The sequence below is a fragment of the Calypte anna genome, chromosome 8, assembly GCF_003957555.1.
Source record: "Calypte anna isolate BGI_N300 chromosome 8, bCalAnn1_v1.p, whole genome shotgun sequence".
In the NCBI taxonomy this organism is placed as follows: domain Eukaryota; kingdom Metazoa; phylum Chordata; class Aves; order Apodiformes; family Trochilidae; genus Calypte; species Calypte anna.
Window position 1 is genome coordinate 13,257,621 of NC_044254.1, and position 17,636 is coordinate 13,275,256.

A 17,636-nucleotide genomic window follows, 5' to 3' on the forward strand; every position below is an offset into this window, starting at 1 on the left:
CTCAGGTAGTTTGATGTTGACAATTTCAGGTAGCTCATTAGCTGTAGTTTGTTTTGAACACTGTACCTTGAATTCCATTCGATCTGCCTTTTTTGGCTGAGCTTGTTAAAACCAGGTGATATTCGTGTTGACACCCAAGGACTTAAAACATGGAACAGGAGCTGAAATACGGTAAAACTGGCAAAAGCAATGCCAATGGTCAGGTTGCTGAAGGAAGCCATTGTTATTCAGTCTGTGAAAAGAGGCAAAAGGTAATTTCAGTCTATTTTCCATTTAACTATTTTAAGCAGCCAGAGAAGGTGGTTTTGACAACTAACATCAACAGAAATATTACTCACTAAAAGTTTCATCCTGTTCAATTTTTCTACTTAAGGTGTATCAGCCTAAAACTATCCCCCTAATTTAATATGTGTAAATTTCACTTTGTTTTTATTTTTTTAAACATTTGCATATGATACATTTTCATTGCCTAAAGTCACACATATTTTGTCTGCACAGAAAGGGCAGGAAGGACCACTGGCCAGTGCCAACACCAGCTCAGAAGCCTCCACTCCTGTCCCAAGAAGATCCAAAGTTAAAACTTGCCTCATTCTTACCAGATTCACTGCTGCAAAGGGATTCTAAAAAGCAAAAATGAAATCAGGTAAGAGTAGACAAGAGACTTTTCAGGTCAGCCTCGGGATGCAATAGTCTCACTGCAGCTTTATGTTTGTCAAATTCACAAAGATAGTAGTTCTCAATTTGCACTTTGTTCACAGTGATATCTGTGATAGCAGATAATAGCCTATTATTATATAATAATATAATAATAGCCTATTATTATATTTGAGCTTTTTTCTTCTTCACATTAAAGTCTAAACTTCACACAACACTGAAAAGCTTCCTATCATCAGAGCTATTACATTTTTGACATCCTGGATATTTAGACTTTTCATAAGGCCTAAATAAATAGCTAAATTCCAAACACAAGTGTCAGTCTCTAAATGCTTCAGCCACTTCTGAATGTCACAAGACAGAAAGGAATTTTACCAGAAGCCACCAACTTCTGACATGAATCTGTTTTGATAGTGTTGTGAAGTATTTTGTATTCTAAGACTGTCAAAGATTACAAACTCATAAAAAATCAACTTCTATGAAGTTGAGCAGAAAAGTAAAAAAAAACATATGGTTTCATTTAAAATATTTAAATAATTACTTCCATAGCCATTTAAATTACTGCTGTGACCTATTTTAGTTTTACTAAAGAAAATACCAAATAATAAAATGAAGACTAGGCTAGCATTATTTGATGTTACAACTACCTAATAGTCAGTAAAGACTGATACAATGATATAAACACTTACATCCAGCTTTGTTTCATATGCATTACAGAATGAGGGAATGTGCCTTAGATTTTTTAAATCGTATTGGCACTGCAGATAGATAAAAACTTGAATGTTAGGGGGGAAAAAAAAAAAGTCAACCAATTAAAATAATAGCTTTTTTAAGAATTAAGTACAATATTGTCAGCTAGTGGTGTAAATGGTGAGTACACTGAAACACAGTTTGCATTTAAACTTTGAACTTTAACAAAAGCTGTTCTATATATAGATTGGAAAAAAAGTACATTTGTCTTCAAAAATTTAGAAGCAGAAGGTTCAATGAACTCAAACATTTCCGCCCCCCTCTTCCTCTGTCTTTTCATTTTCTCCAGAACTGAAGAGCAACAAAAAGAAAAGGAATTATCTGAAAACCTTCTTTGACTAGTACCTACAAGTAAAAGTCACAGCTATCTAAGCCTAACACAGGACATATGAGAGCAGATTTACTTAGTGAAACCTGCAACCATACCATATGGATTTCAAGTGTTTTCTTCAGGCCAGCTTTTTAATCTTGTCGTGGGGACTCTACAGTCTAGATTACATCTGGTGTGCACTTCAGTCTGATCTTCCTGCTCAGTTTAACCCAAAAGGAATCCAGCTTGCAAATTCTGGGACAGCTACGCTATGCAACACAACCCAGAAGGCAACAAGAGCAGGTGATCAGAAGATTCAGTCTGTAAGTGTATTTTTACTCCAAACAAAAATTTTAATGTACACATACTGCATTGCAACAAACTTTAGTTCATTTGATTTGTTTATCTGATGACCATTTTTTTATCTCTGACCATTTACCTACTTTTTAATGTTGGTCTATTAGAACTTCCCATTTCAAATACTATCCAGAATATTCAGTATTCTCTCAAGTACTTTTTACAGTTCTCCACACACTCCTCCATTTGCCTCCACTGACCAAGACAGAAAAAACAAATCAAATTTTATGCACTTTTTACACAGTTTAAAGTACTAGAGCCAATGCATGTTAAGCCTGATTTTCTAAAACATTTCTGTTCAAGGGAATAAAACATTCCAAGTTTATATCTTCCAGTTTTACTTTGATTATAAGCACTGTACATTCCAGATTTAACTCCCAAGGCCAAAACTTTGTTATTATACTATCTCATTGATAGCAAGCAAATTGCCTGGACCACATAAGGAAAAAAACCGGTTGGTTTAATTCCTTAAGTGTGTGAAAGAAGCCAAAATGTATATTGAAGACAATGCTCATCAGAAAAACAGCAAAACCACTTAACATCAATCACACCTACTTCATCCTTTTGACTAAAATATGGCAATTCTCATGGTGCTACCAATTTTATTCATCTGTAAAGTACCTCCGAGTTTCAAAGCCACTGCATAACCCCTTGGACAAAAGAAATCCAGGGAGGTTTTTTTTTTAGTTTCCTTAGCATCAGAAGATTTTATTAGATAAGTAATGTTTCTGTGCCTGACAGGTGTTCATTTTAGTACACGAGACTGCAATAAATGCATTAGAAGAACTAATCTTTCTCCTAGGCAGCCTGGACAGAGGATTTCTTCTAAGAGAAGGCAGTTGCGTGTAAAGCGCATGACCTGACTTTCCAAAGAGTTATACACCTATACCTCTGAGCAGTTTCAGCAGAAAATACAGAACCATGATGCCAGAGAGCGTGAAAGCTCTGATGATGGCAGAAAAAAAAAGTAGTCACCCAGCCTCTGTAGTTGGTCTCACAGATACTCGTAAGAGTTTTGCAAGACCCATTTCAGAGCGCGATTTCATATATGCTTATCAAGATGCTGTTTGAGTACATGAGGTACCAAGACTGGGAATAATGTAATGTTTTACTTAGGCAAATTAAGAATGCTTTATTTTAATCCAATTCAACAGCCAGGAGTTAACACAGTGTTTTATATGAAATGGAAGCTAGAAAGTTCTTCTTGTATCTTTAAGTTGTTTTCAACTATATCCTGTTTAACAGGAAAATTAACTGTTGTTTAGCAGATTTTATTTTTATTTAAAAGAAAAATCATTCATGTTGCTGAACTTAAGTTTATAACTTAAGAGTAATAAGCTTCTGATAACATATGATTTCTTTGCCTTAAGGACAATAGATAAAGTTAGTAAGTCAAAGACAGCTTCAACTATTCTGTGTTTTTCTGCACCAGTATCTTCTCATGGCCCTCTAGCAAAGCCTAATCAAGATACAGAACTTCATGTATTATATATGAGCAGACACTTTATCCCCCAAACTGCATAGTCATTGATTACCATTCAGTCAACCGATAAGGTTTTTGAGCTAGTAGAAGGCTGGGTGGGAAGGGAGGTTTAGAATAACTATTTTCTAATTCGGAAAACAAAATCTACTATATCTTGGTTTGTTCTTAACCATTAACTTTTTAGCAGTGGTCTTTTCCTGGCTTACCTGAAATTCAGTTAGACAGTAATCACAAATTATCAGAACTTCACTCTTGCAACTTTTCCGTACAGTCGTTAGGAAAATAAGTATCAGCAAACATCCAAAAATATCAAATTACTCTTTTAACCTCACTAATTTTGAAAGAGCTAATAAGACAGTTTTTCAATCCTACTCAGTAAGAACTGAAAATACACTCTTTTGGCCTGCTAATAACACATGATGGTTCTCCTGCAATTGTTTCTATTTCGAATTTAGAAAAAAAAAATATCAACACTATAAAGACTCAGCAGTCATTCACCCTAATAGGAAACCATTATGCACTTAACTGAAAGAGAATAAAGAAGCAGAAGACTTACGAAGCGTCTTACGATCAATGTCATTTAGCATTTATGTTCTCCTCATATGACTGGTTCCATACCACTTTTTCAGGTCATAAAAGTAAGAAATGCAACTGTATAGCCACAAGACATAGTAAGGAGAAGCAGAAGAAGGTGTAAGGCCTAGAACCCTTACTTTCTTTAAAGCTGGATTTCAAGATGAGTTGGATCAATTTCCAAACAAGATTATACCTAAAGCTGCTAGTGATACCAGGACATACAACTCAGCCTCACACTCTCCTGATCTGTTTAAAACTGAAAGGCAAATCCAATCATTGTAGAACTTGCCATGCTAATTTGCAGAGAGCAACAGGGAACTACTATTTGCATATTATATCCTAAGCCCAGCAATAAAACATCTGCAGTGCTTGAGTATTGCTGCACTGTTGGTCTGAATGTTAGTTTCTATTGCGCCAATTAGATTAGATGCACTGCATTGGGTATCTTATTGGTTCAGTAAGCAGCATTAAAAAGATGCATAAAATTCAAGCTATTCACAGATCAACTGTTCCCTTCTCTGTGTAAAACTATACGCTGAGGTATCATTTACCTACACCACCGATTTCCTCAAACCTGCAAGAAGTTTGCAGTCACAAAGCAACAGGGAGGGGGGTTCCTCGTCCAAACTCGGAGGGGGGCACCGAGCCGAGGGGGCGCGGAGGGACCCGAACAGGCTCCAAAGCAGCGCAGCGCTAACGAGAAGCCACCGGGCGCTCCCCCGAGCCGGGCATTACCTGGCGTTCCCCTGTCAATCCCTGTCAGCCGAGGCGCCCGCCGTTCCCACCGCACCCGCCCGCGGCACCAGCCCCGGACAGCTGGCAGGCGGACAGGCGGGCGGGCTGGAGCCGCCGCACGCACCCGCTGCGGTCGCTCCGCCCGCGGCCAGGCGCTGCAGGGGCGGCGGGAGGGAGGGGACCGCTGTACTTTGCGCTGTCAGAGCTGCCGGAGCCGCCGGCTACGGCCTTCGGGGGCGGCCCTTGGAAGAGGGAAGAGGGAGGGAGGAAGGGGCCGCTCCGCGCAACCCCAGGGGGGCGGAGAAGAAGGGGCTGCACCGCCCCTGCCTCGCCTGATCAGCGGTCTTCTCCCTCTAACCTTTCCCACCGCACCTGGTGTAGGGGTCATGCCTCTCGGCGGCGGGACGGGACGGGACAGTCCTTCCCAGGCGTAGGATGCTCCCACGGTGGCGGTGGGGGCTCTGGCTGCGGCGCCGGGATCGGGTTACGGCAAGCGTAGCCTTAAAGGGGCCGAGCCGCCGCCGCCACTTGCCACCCAGCTCCTTTCGCTGCCTCTGAGGGGTCGGCGACTTCCCCCGACCCCTTCCGCCCCGCGCTGGCAGCCGCCCCCCACCGCTCCACGGCACCTCCCCCGGCCTCGGGGCTCTGAAGCGGCAGGAGGGCAGGCAGCATCAGCCGGCGAGGCTCCCGGAACGCGGGCTGGGCGAACCCAGCAGCGTAGATGCGCAGCAGCGGCGTTCACTAAAGTAAATAACCCGGGACCGTCCTGAAACTCGTCAGCAGGTCTCGAAACGCAGCCGCCGTAAAAGCACGGATAAGCGACCGTCTGTGCGGGCAGCGCGGCACGGCGAGGGGAAGGTCCGCGGCCGGACAGCGTCTCTCCGGCCACCCCGCGTCTCTCCGGCCACCCCGGGACCGCAGCTGCCATCACCAGCCTCGGAGCCTGCTCGCCGCCCCTGCGAATAAATTACCTTCCTTTATGTAGTCTCATTGTCTAAAATATATCACGAGAAAAATGCCGACGTGACTGTTGGTGCCCTAGGAACCAGTGTATGCGCTCTCCAATAGCTCTGTACAGCAATGGGTAACACACCCAACACACAGAGAAATAGAGATGCTTGGTATTTTTGAAATTAAATGCTGTGATTTTTGTCAAATTATTTTTCACTTTACATTTTTGAACTGTGGTATAGTATTGAAAAATCAAAAGAGAAGCAAAATTATGTTGACAGAATTAAATACAATGATGAATGGACTTAGTTTTTTTACCAACTACGAAGCATAATAGTCAGGACTCCATCCCTCTTGACATGCTTCTACTATTGTACCCTAAACCACCTCAAATTTTCCACCAAGGATTCCTGATCTTTCAGATCAATAATTTAAACATAGTCCTCTACCAAGCTGCATGATGTTGAAGGTATTCATGTATATGTATATATATGATGCTAGATTAAGCTGCAGCCAACAAAGAAATAATCTACCCCAAGTAGGTACACTAATCACTCTTGCAAGATGTCTCCCATGTCAGGAATGCTTTGGCTTAAACCTGAACAGAAACTGATGTTGGCTTGCCTTAATATGCCCATCTGTGAAATGCAGAAACTCAGGTACTGATTAATGAGGCATTGAGCCATTCCTGCTGTAGACCTGGTAACCTGTAGGAGGTGGCAGGGCACACTGCCAGTATCTGTAACTATTTCAAGACATCCTGGCTTGATCCATTGCTGAACATAAATCAACTGCCAGAGAAGTGCTGGTTTAAACATAGGAAACATGGAAGTTTGATTTCCTGTGGACTTATGTCTCATGGTTGATCAGCTTTTTAAGCTGTCCAAGAGGCATTCTCAGCTGAGTGAAAGAGATCACATCCCTGCTTGCAATTTTCTTTTATTCCAGAAACAAAGAGCTGGATGAATAAAGACAACAATATCATAGCAGCACAATTTCCTAGTGAAACCGGGATAAAATCCTCATCTTTTACTCTGACTTCATATAATTTTATTCCTCATATATAGAAAGATTTCAACCTATTTTCTGTTATGTCTACAGGTTTTAGTGAAAAAAGAATAGCCACTAAAACCTGAGAACTGCATAGTTGGCTCATAAATCATTTTCAAGTTGGCACTATCTACAAAAAATCTAGAGATAATTTTTTCTTCACCTTCCAAAAACAGTCCTCACTTTTTTATTTAACAGTATTGCTGACTGTGAAGTTTCTTTATTCATACTCTTTGCCCTTTAAAATTTTAACAACTATGACAAGCTTTCCATACGGACAAACAGTGGACCTCTGCACATAGGATGTGCAGTGTCAGTGAAAGCAGGAATGGTAGTCCTCAGGCCTGTGGGCACAGGCAAGGACTCTTTCCACACAAGGTTAAGAGCCAAAGACAACAAGCTCTGGCAGATTTAGCTGCCATGTATTAAATTGTTGTCCCTCCCAACTGCCTGAGGTCATGATCATTCCAGCAGAGTACAAAAGTGGGTAGCTTTTGACAACACCATCCGGTGACCTGGAGTCTCTACCATGTGTGGTAATACTTAGCAGCAGGGCAAAGCAGAAAGCTGAGAGTGGTAATGTCTTCAAACTGCCAGAGACCACCTATCAGAGATCAAAACCTCAAAATAACCCATCACCATCATGCACTTGCAGGTCAGGAAGCACCCACAACAGACATTTACCAACCCTCCCTATCTGGCCTATGTAGCACACAGCCTACCAAACAATTCTTTCAGCCAAGTGTGCTGTGTGGGTGAAAAAAAACTAGTTTGACCTGTCCCACTGCTCTCTTCTTGGCTCACGACCAGCACGCTGTTGAGCACGAACAGATCATGACCAGAGGCAATGCCATCTCTCAACAGCTCAGCAACACACACAAGGTTGTGTGCTGCTGACTGTAAAGCTGAGAGAATGGTGGTGTACTGAGGAGTCCTGGCTTACAGCTGCTTTCCATGTGAGCATACAGCGCAACATCTCTCAGGTATTTGATTAAAATAATTCACAGATAAAAAGAGAACTGGCTATAGGGGCATGAAGGTGTTGAGTAGAGGGGAGGTCTACAGACATGGCTAGATATGGCTGCCATAAGTTTAGGTTCCCTTAGATTGGTTTTCTGTCCTCTTTCCCAAGCAGAAATGTTCTTCAGGAAGATTTTTAGAATTGCCTGTATGTCTAAGCTTAATGCTATCTAAAAATCTCATCAGGTTGGATATTACTGTGTATATGCAGCAGCCTCACCTTGGATGTCCCGTGTCCAGTGATGCCAAAGAGATCCTCACAGAAAACAAACTAGGCCTGTATTCCATGTGCAAAGCAAATCCAACAAAACCAGTGGAGTGCTCTACCACTCCTGCAAAGTGTTGCATAAACTTCTTACACAATTATTTTGAACGTTTCCAGAAAATCCTAAAAGTATGAGACTTACTGTAGTTATATGATATAAACTGTGCACACATTTCTGCATCAGAAATACAGCAGGCAAAGGGTGGGACGAAGAGGCACCAGAGTAGTATCACCATCAATGGGTTGCCATACAGTGACCCCAGTTTTGCTTTCACAATTAAAGCACCTTTTCCTCCTTATGACATGGAGGCATCAATTTCTAGCAGCTGCAAACCAAGCTGCCACCACTTAATGGTAACTGTGAAGAAGTTCCCCATTAACAAATGCAACTTCGGAAGCCAAGATTCCACAGGGAGGAGGAGTACAGGCAATGGGCTTGATAAGGTGAAGTGTAAATCAGAGGAACACAGGGGAAAAAAATATATTCCATATTCCATGTTGATAGAGGGCACATATGCTGAAAGACCATAGGGAAGGCAAGGAGGACAGAGGTATCACAGTAGCATGCACAGGCAACAACTTTTGTTTTCACCTGAGTAATTGTATTTACACTATGAGAAAAATTAGTCTCTGCTTTTGATCTATGTTTCAATTACAATTAAACTTCATGACTTTATTGATTATTTTCAGCTTCACGCCATAAATGAGAAAAAAATTCTGCTGAAGTGGAGGGAGTCTGCTAAGACAGTAAAGAAAAGGTAGCCCAAAATAAGTAAGTTGAAGACTGCAGTAAGCTATCCTCAGCCAAGTTTTATACACCTGTTCCATACCCTTCTTCATCTGTAATTGACTTTAAGGGTGGCACTTCAGGTATGGTAAAACTTTGTTGTCAGATGATTGCTTTTAACTCCCACTAGAATTTGTGAGAGGGATGTGACCATGAATAGAAAAGTACACGGTACCCTTTCCTAAGTATGCCTGTAATTTCAGAACCATGCTTTCTCAGAGCTGTGCCTACCTCTGCCAAGAGTGAAGCATTTATCATGACTGCTGTATGTGAGAAAGGAAAATACTTTTAAAGCATTTAAAATTATTTCAGCTGTGTTTTTGAACTTAAATAGGGCTTAACTAACCTTTCAGTCTGAATTTAGCAGTTAAAGTAAGAAATATTCTTAATGATTGTTTAAAGTCTGATGACTTTATGAAAGGAATTATGTAACATGGTGTTGTAGCAGCAGTGGATTGAACTCAGTGACCTAAAAAATGCTTAAATTTATTTCCATCTTAGGAAGTTCCTATGTCTACCTGCCAGCAGCAGAAGATATTCCCAGAAAATCAATTGTACATGTAAGCAAAAATATCATGGAGATGAAAGAGCATATGAAAGAGCAAGTACAATTCTCTTTTCACAACACTGTGAATCAAGAGTCACTCCACTAAAGCCAACGAGTTAGACTGGTGTGAGTGAGAAAAGAACCAGCTTCATTGTCAGAAAATTGCTCAGGCCACCCATGGAGTTCAATCACAGTAACTGTAGGCAGCTAATATCACAGCATTTAATTCAGAAAGCCGAAGACTTAAAAGAAAGAATCTGAATTTGAGTTTAGGAAAAAAAAAAAAAAAAAAAAAAAAAGCTGAAAAATATAAGTAAAATGGTGAATGGAAAAGGAAAAAGATTCCATTTATAAAAAATCATTCCTCTTTCCAAAGAATTGCATAGAAAAAACAGAGAATCTGCATGCTATGCTTTGGGGTTTTTTTTTTAAACACCCTTCATGTATGAAGTTAACAGCTGCTGAGGAAGCAGTCTTTCTGCCAGTAGTACTTACTCTCAGTAATGGAACAAAGGTTTGTTTCTGGAAAGCTGTCTGGTCACTAACCTCTTACAGTAGCTCAGCCTCCCTTCTGCAGTTTTCTTCCAGCTTTTCTGACTTCTCTTCTCCATTTATCTCTCATCACATGCTGTCTCTTCTATCTAGTTACACCTCACCAGCAGCATTACCCTCTCAGTTGGTATTATTGTCCTGAATATAACCATCCAGAAGCTACTGAGGACCTGTAAAACAGCACATTTTGAGTTTCTTATGCTGCATTACAAAACACGACACTGATGCACCATGTCAGCATTATGACAACACATCAAAACACATTAAGACAGAGGTGCTGAATATTCCACAGAACTCACAGGAACACCATCCCTTTTTCTTTTCCAGGTTATTCTATCTTCTCTTTTCCCCCCCTCTCCCACTTTATCCTCTATTTTCTTAACACCATTTCCTTCTCTGTCATTTTTATATGCTTCCCACAGCTATCCTACCCTGGCTTTCTTCATTGCCCATCTCACATTCCTCCATGCATTTCCTTTCCTCAGATATACTTGCACAAAGGACTATAATAGGCTGTACTGCAGTTTGTTAAAGGTGTTCTTGGTTCTTTAATAAACAAAGTTGCACCTGGGCGCATCTATGGGATCAGCAAACTCAGTGTCTATAAAGCTTTCCATTCCCAAAGGCTTAAACCAGAGAGATACAAGACCAACATGACTTCTCAGTTCGCTCGTTTCTGAGATAGAGCACACCATAAACACCAAGAAGCAGCTTGAAATAATAGCAGATTCTTTTCTTCACATGCACACATTTCCTCTTGCCTTGGGAGAGCTGAGGCTCTTAGCAACAAGAGCACTGTAGAATAGGGCAGTGACTAGAATTTGATGTCAGAACAGCAGAAAATGAAAGAAGATGTACTTTGTCATGGCATACAATTGAGGAGCATGAAATTGGTGCCAAGCAGTGCTAAACCCAAAAAACTTATTTCCCAACAATTCGACATGCAAAGGGTCAGAAAGCAACATTTTTTTAAACATTCAGACTTTTAATTAAAATTAGTGTAATTCAAGTAAAGAAGAAAACAGTGCTTGTTGATACCAAGTATTTTGCTTTACTTGCTTGCATCAGATTTTCAGGAGCAGCACATCAGGTAAAAAGACAAGAGCACTCATTTGGGATAGTATCACTCATCTGTATGCTAAAGATAGCTTCTACGTCTCACTTACATCAGCCTAAACTTTGGCTCATGCCACAGCAGCTGCACAGCATTTAACTATGCCTCTTTCAGTGTGGAAAGAATGGTGTATTAAGGTATTTTAATGGCAGATATATTAGCCTGAAAAGGTTAAGTAATTTCCTCAGGCAATATAGTTTTCTTTGAGATTCAATTCTTAAGATTTTTCATAAAAATATGTCTATAATTTTAAGTGATTTTTCCATCTTCTGTTGATCTGTGAAAGCCTTAAGGAAACAAGGAGGGAGAACTTCTTAGTGGCACAAGAAAACAGTGAAAACTTGTGCACCCTAACACACACACACACATATATATATATATACACACATATATATATATCTCACATATATATATATCACACTGGTGAGATCCATACAAAAACCCTGAATAAGAAAACAAAGAATTGTTTTTCACATATTTCTCAAATACAATAGTAATATTTGTAATTAGAGAAAACAATTATTTTTAAATTGCTATTATTTTAAATATTGAAGCTTTTTAGCTTAATATTTTGGGGTGGATATTGAAGTGATAGATTATATTGTTTGAAAAGAAAACATACCTTATGTCCTCATTTTGTAAGTTTAGGCACCATAGAATGAATAATAATTTATCTTTGATAGATAATAATAATAATAATAATGTGTTTTAGGAAAGACCCTGCTTTTAACACTGCTAATACAGTAAGTAATTGCCAATTTTTTACCAGCACTGTTCTAGATTGTTACCTATGGTTTAATTCTTAGTTTCCATTGATAACAGGGGGTCTTGTGACTTCCCTGCTCTCCAAAGCCTGAACCTGCATGTTATTTCCTACAGATTTCTGTCCCTCTGTGCAATTCTAGCCATCTATGATGGAGATCACGCTTTGTACTGTAACTTCCAAACCTAAGATTTAAGACAGGAGTTCTAGTAAGAAAGATATAAAAAGAGAAGAAATGGTTAATGTATTTACTGCAGTGCTAAAACAGAGGACTAAAGCTTGGCTTTCAGACCAGCAGGGAATTTTTTAGCTTTCCACTTCCCATGACACTATTCACCACCATGTACAGTTTTACTGATGAGCAACACTCATTCTGATTGACTTACTCAATTAACTACAAATAACAGAAAAACACTGAATATAAAACCCAAGGGTACTTAAAAATAAAGAAAATTTTTAAATAATCCTAATTGTATGTGTGATATACATCAAAAAATGCTAAGGTAGAAGAGCTTCACCATAAAAATGTATCATGCAAGCATTATAATCGGGTGTGAAAATCTATGTGAATCGCACCAAATATATCATGGAAGTAAATAAATTGCAGAAAAATTGTATTGTAATTGACACTAATTACAACATCTTGTTTGTGAGGTGTTTTATTTTTCCCCCAGTGTTGCACTTTTTTTGTTGTTGTAAACATACACATTTTGCCATAATAATTCTACTGGGACTGCTTAAAGAACCTGCAGTTCAGCAGCTGCTTATCTATCTGATGTGCTGAGTAACAGATACAACATATCCTATAGTGACATCTTCTTTTTCTATGTGGAGATTATGCTTCAGTGGAAACAGAATTCTTGCTACTGAGAATGGGAACATTTAGATTCTAGACATCTTGGGCAACAGTACCTGCACATATGCAGGTGCTCTAGTCTAATACTATGTTCTGCAGTGCACAAGTCAGGTGTGTTCTGGATACACTGTACTGTTAGATGTTAGACTGGACATCTCTTATTCACTGGATGTGCCAGATATACCATGTGGAAAGTTGATCATGTTGAGAATTCAGCAAATTTGATACCTGTGTATCCTGGCCCTCTGGGCATTTGAACGAGCTCTTATGTCAAGTTATCCTAGGGAAAAATACATGAAGCCAGTTGCTGCAGTAGGTAATGTTAAATCTTTCTTTTAAAAAATACATCTTTCAATAAATATTTTTAAAACAGGAACTGTCTTTTCAACTTACCCCTGCAAAAGTTACAGGAATCAAGGCTTCTCATGATCTGATTCTTAACAACAAAAACACACAAAAAAAGGAGAGGGTAACAAGCCTAGGGCAGTAACTCTTCCACTTCATTTTGAACAAACTTTTTTGTGTGTCTCTGTGTGTGCATAGAACTCTTTAAAGGTGATTGCAGTTTACCTTATGGTTTGACATTTAACTTTTAAAATATTAATAATAACTGGGTTTATGCACACTCTTGGCTTGACTATTATCTACTTAAGAAGTGCTTGTATTTACATAGTACAAGTCCTCCAACACAGAGGACCAGTTGAGAAGACAACTTAGTTTGTCTTCAAAGTAGGATATGAAATCCCTATTTGGAAATTATTTCTACTGTTTGTCTTTGGTCAATGTTAGTAAATCAGAGGCTACTATGAAAACTTATATTTCCACATGCATATTTTTTTTCCTTTTCTGTAATATATTAACTGTCAACAAAATAACTAATGCCATTATTTAACTCTAAGCAATTGTCCAATTCACAACAGGAATCGACTCTCTCTCTTTACACCTCAACCAAGCATTAAATTCGTAATAATTAGTGCAAATGGCATATAATTTCCCAACAATCATTTTATCTGTAGCAGACAAGGATATTCTTGAGTTGTGTAACACTGTTTTCTCTGTGCTTGATAATACATCACCTGTGGTTGATAAAAAAAATTAATGAGAGGTATATGTTTTTAATATGTACCACATATATGTTATCATGTATTTTAAAACTATCAAAACATAGTGTAGAAAGTGAGATATTTGCTACAGATGAATTTTTGAGAGCTTTTGCTAACATAGCTCTGTTACATCTTACATATTTTAACTAAGCAGAAGCAATAGAAGGGCTTTCAGATTTCAAAATTTTAGTATTTTTGTCTTGCAAGAATTATACACGAATGTATAGAAATTAAAATGCTGAGATAACTTGGCAAGCCCTTCCAAACTTCACAAAGAATTCATTTATCTCCATTGTGAGTTAGTAGAATCATTACATTCAATTGTCTTTAATTTGGATCTGGACAAACCGCCAAACCTACAGCCATAACTGGCAGCATCCCCAAAGCAATACTCAATAAATGACATAGAAAAGACACAAGAAAAACAGGAGAAAAAAACCTGAAGGACAGCACAGATCATAACAAGAACCCCTCACCTCTTCTTTTTTAATATGGCCAGTTCTTTTTAACTCCAGAGTGCTATTAATTCAATGTTAGACCTTTTAAAATCTACATAGCTCAGAAAGCCTTCCTCACTTTCAATTCAGGAAGCTGTCTCCAGACTGGAGAGTATCAATTCTGATGCATTTTGTATTCCCACAAGAGGATAGAGAGGAAGGGAGGCCTTCTCCTTGAGTTCAAGAATGCTGAGGGCTGGGGACTGGAATGTGGACCTGGGACAGAAGCAGTAACCCTCCAACTACACAATTTCCAGTCTGAGAGAGGAAGAGGTGTGCACTGATACAAGGTGAGTAGATGAGACCAGACATTTCCCTACACAAGCAACAGTCAGTTTTCTGACATCAGGAATGCAGGACAGGCTAAACAAATGTGCATTTCTCTTCATCCTCCTTACAGACCTACGGAAAGCTGAGGAAAACCCCAGGAAAAAGCAACAGTGAGTATATAGAGCATCCCACATCCTAACCCCCAAGTACCTCACTTATTCCATTTTACATTATAAACAGGTTTGAAGAAATGTTCCCAGGAAGGTAACATCAGAATCCAAACCTAGTTTTCGGAGTATTGTAAAAAAAATGTTACAGGCTGAGTGGCCAGAGGCACACAGTAATCTCCAGGATGCTCAGTACTTTTAAGGTGTGAAACAGTTCTGGCTTTCTGAATGGACAGAACATTAGTTTACGTTACATTACAGGGACTGCTCTCCAAACAGGCTACCCAGTATTTAGAGAAAGTCACAATATGTAATTTTGTTGCCATCTCCTACAAATATTCTTGCTTCATAAAATCACACTCAGAATGCACCCAAATGGTTACCAAACCTCATGTCATCAGAGCTATACGTTCCAGCTTCCTTGCCACACTGTCAGATGTAGTAGGTTAAAGAAAGACCTGTTAGCAGCGAGGCTCAAGCCTGTTAAGAGAAAAACATTTTCCCTACAAATTGCTACTTTGAGTCTAAATTTGTACATGGTATTTAGATCCAGATAAATTTCTAAAAACCTCCTCCCTCATCTACCACTTCCAAAGACTACATAAAGAGAACTCTGCATGGCCAGAGTCCCTTTACACAGTCAGAGGGAAGGATACCTAATTTATTGAGTTGCTGTAAACTCACAATCATGTAATTGTTTGCCACAGACAACACAGCACAGCACTGGAAATCAAAGTGCAAAGAATGGCAAATATGTGAAGTAACTAATTTTTAATAAAAAATTAATTTGGTTCCAGATTCTTTGCTATTTTGGCTATTTAAACATGCAGTGTTTGTTTGCAAATGCTCTTTCTTTGTAACTAAACATATGAGAGTAATCTTCAAGTAGGTGTAAGTGCCCTTGTACCAGGAAGCACAGCACTAACTGTAATGTTAACATAACTATTACAGATGTTATTGATTACAGATACAAATCAGGACCTCTAAGATTACATTCCTGTAATTGTAATGACTCCCAAGTAAAACTGCACTTAGCCCAAAGTAATTGTAAGTAAATGCTGCTAAGAGGGACAAATTGCCACAGACTGCCTGTGATAACATCCTAGTTCTGCCATCAAGACAAGACAGTAGCTGGTTAGCTAACTGCTTCATCTTGTCCCTGGCTGATCCCCAATGGTACAGGCCACTGATTTAACTAAAAATACCTTTCCTTGCCAACAGCAGAACATTTTATGACACCTACGATGTTGTTACTGTTCTAGAGTCTTCCAGATGCAGCTTGAATTTCTAATATTAAAAAATCATTAGAAACATAGTCAGAAGTCTTTAAGTTCTCTCTTTGATTAGAGAGTAGCAGCACTGTGCTTTTGTGTTTCTAAAAACACTGGAAGAAAAAAAAAAGGAAATACTTGGTTTATGCAGAAAGTCATATATTACTTATATATCATATCTTGCTTTTCAAATCACTTACCTTATGAAATTACTTCTCAGGAACTCAGATACATTTAAGACGCAACTGAGGTTTGACATGATAAATGGTTCCACGTTACAACTTTTTCAGTAACAAAGCCTGACAAAGAGCTTACTGCCCTTTTCTTCACCCAACTCCTCCAACTGTTTTGCTAGTTTAGCCCTCAGTTGTGCTTATGCAACACTTACGGAGCTGCAACCTAAGCCAAAACAATGCAAAAGGATCTCATTTAAGAAAATGACAAAACAATCACTCTTGTTTGTAGGTCTACTTCTAGAATTCATAATTAGAAGAAAAAAATAATTACTCAAACAGCCAGTTAAGAAGTCATAAATATAAAGTAGTTTGCAGCTGCATGGAAAGACGCTTCACAATTAAAGTTATTTCACTTAAAAAACGGAATGTCAGAAAGTGAATGACCATCAGATAGCCAAAGTTGCCTATATTTCACTTCATGGATAAAAACACTTTTGTACATATTTCAATTGCAGCCTTTTCTATGGGAGACAAAAGAAACTGAAACAGAAAGAAAGTGAGCTTTCCTCAAACCAATTGAGTGTTAACTTCCAAAGGATACATACATCAGATATACCTGCTGCTATGTCTTAAATGTCTCACAAGAACTAAGTGGAAAAAAATATTATGCTATTTAAAAAAAAAAAAACAACCAACAACAATTTTTGTTATCCAAGACTTCCAGAATTTTCTTTTGGACAACTGTGAACAATTATTTAGAATGAGCATGGTGTATTCCTCCTTCAGTACAGAAGGTCAATGCCAACTTCCTGGATCAGTAGCAGTGGCCAGAGACAGCCCTTGTAATTAGCGCTCTTACATCACCTTCTGTCAATGGACTTTTCAGGGCAAGAGCAGCGCTGCCTCCCAAAAAACAGGTTACACCTTCACTTGCAATAGTATTAATTTTACAAACTGGAGAACAACAGTATCCAGGACTAGCTATTGCCCTCCTTGCGGAAGTTCTGTACTTACCTGCTTCACATTACTTAGCTAATGTGACTGTGATGTGCTCATCTTTGGGTTACTGCTTTTTCCTATTCTTTCAGATGCATCTCTGATGCTCAGATGAATGCTCTTAAGGCATTTAAAAGATGGGAATCAATCACCAAGCATGCAATGCAGTTGAATGAATGGAGAGCAACCTGCTTGCTCCTTGACTCTTAACACTTCCTGCACTAAGGTCTCTGGGGTCCAGAACATTGCATCAAGTGACCAAGGAGCTGCCATAATAAATCAACACAGACACACCTATGGCCTACTGAGAAAAGACATAATTGCAGTGCTATACTGCTAAAAGTGCTTTATTTCTAGTAGGATCTTCATGGGCTCTATTCAATTTT

General features: G+C 39.1%; 1 protein-coding gene across 6 annotated transcripts in view; it reads right to left on the reverse strand.

Annotated features, from left to right (window-relative positions):
• TLCD4 (TLC domain containing 4) overlaps positions 1-17,636 on the reverse strand; it is a 41,204-nt gene that overhangs the window by 21,400 nt on the left and 2,168 nt on the right. Inside the window, exons 1-2 of one of the 6 annotated variants that reach the window (XM_030455355.1) lie at positions 5,224-5,310; positions 67-232 (exon numbers count right to left, since the gene is read on the reverse strand). In XM_030455355.1, the coding sequence (XP_030311215.1) occupies positions 67-221 (155 nt within the window). In that variant the 5' untranslated portion in view covers positions 222-232; positions 5,224-5,310. The other 5 variants (XM_030455352.1, XM_030455350.1, XM_030455356.1 and 2 more) reach the window with 5 other exon arrangements.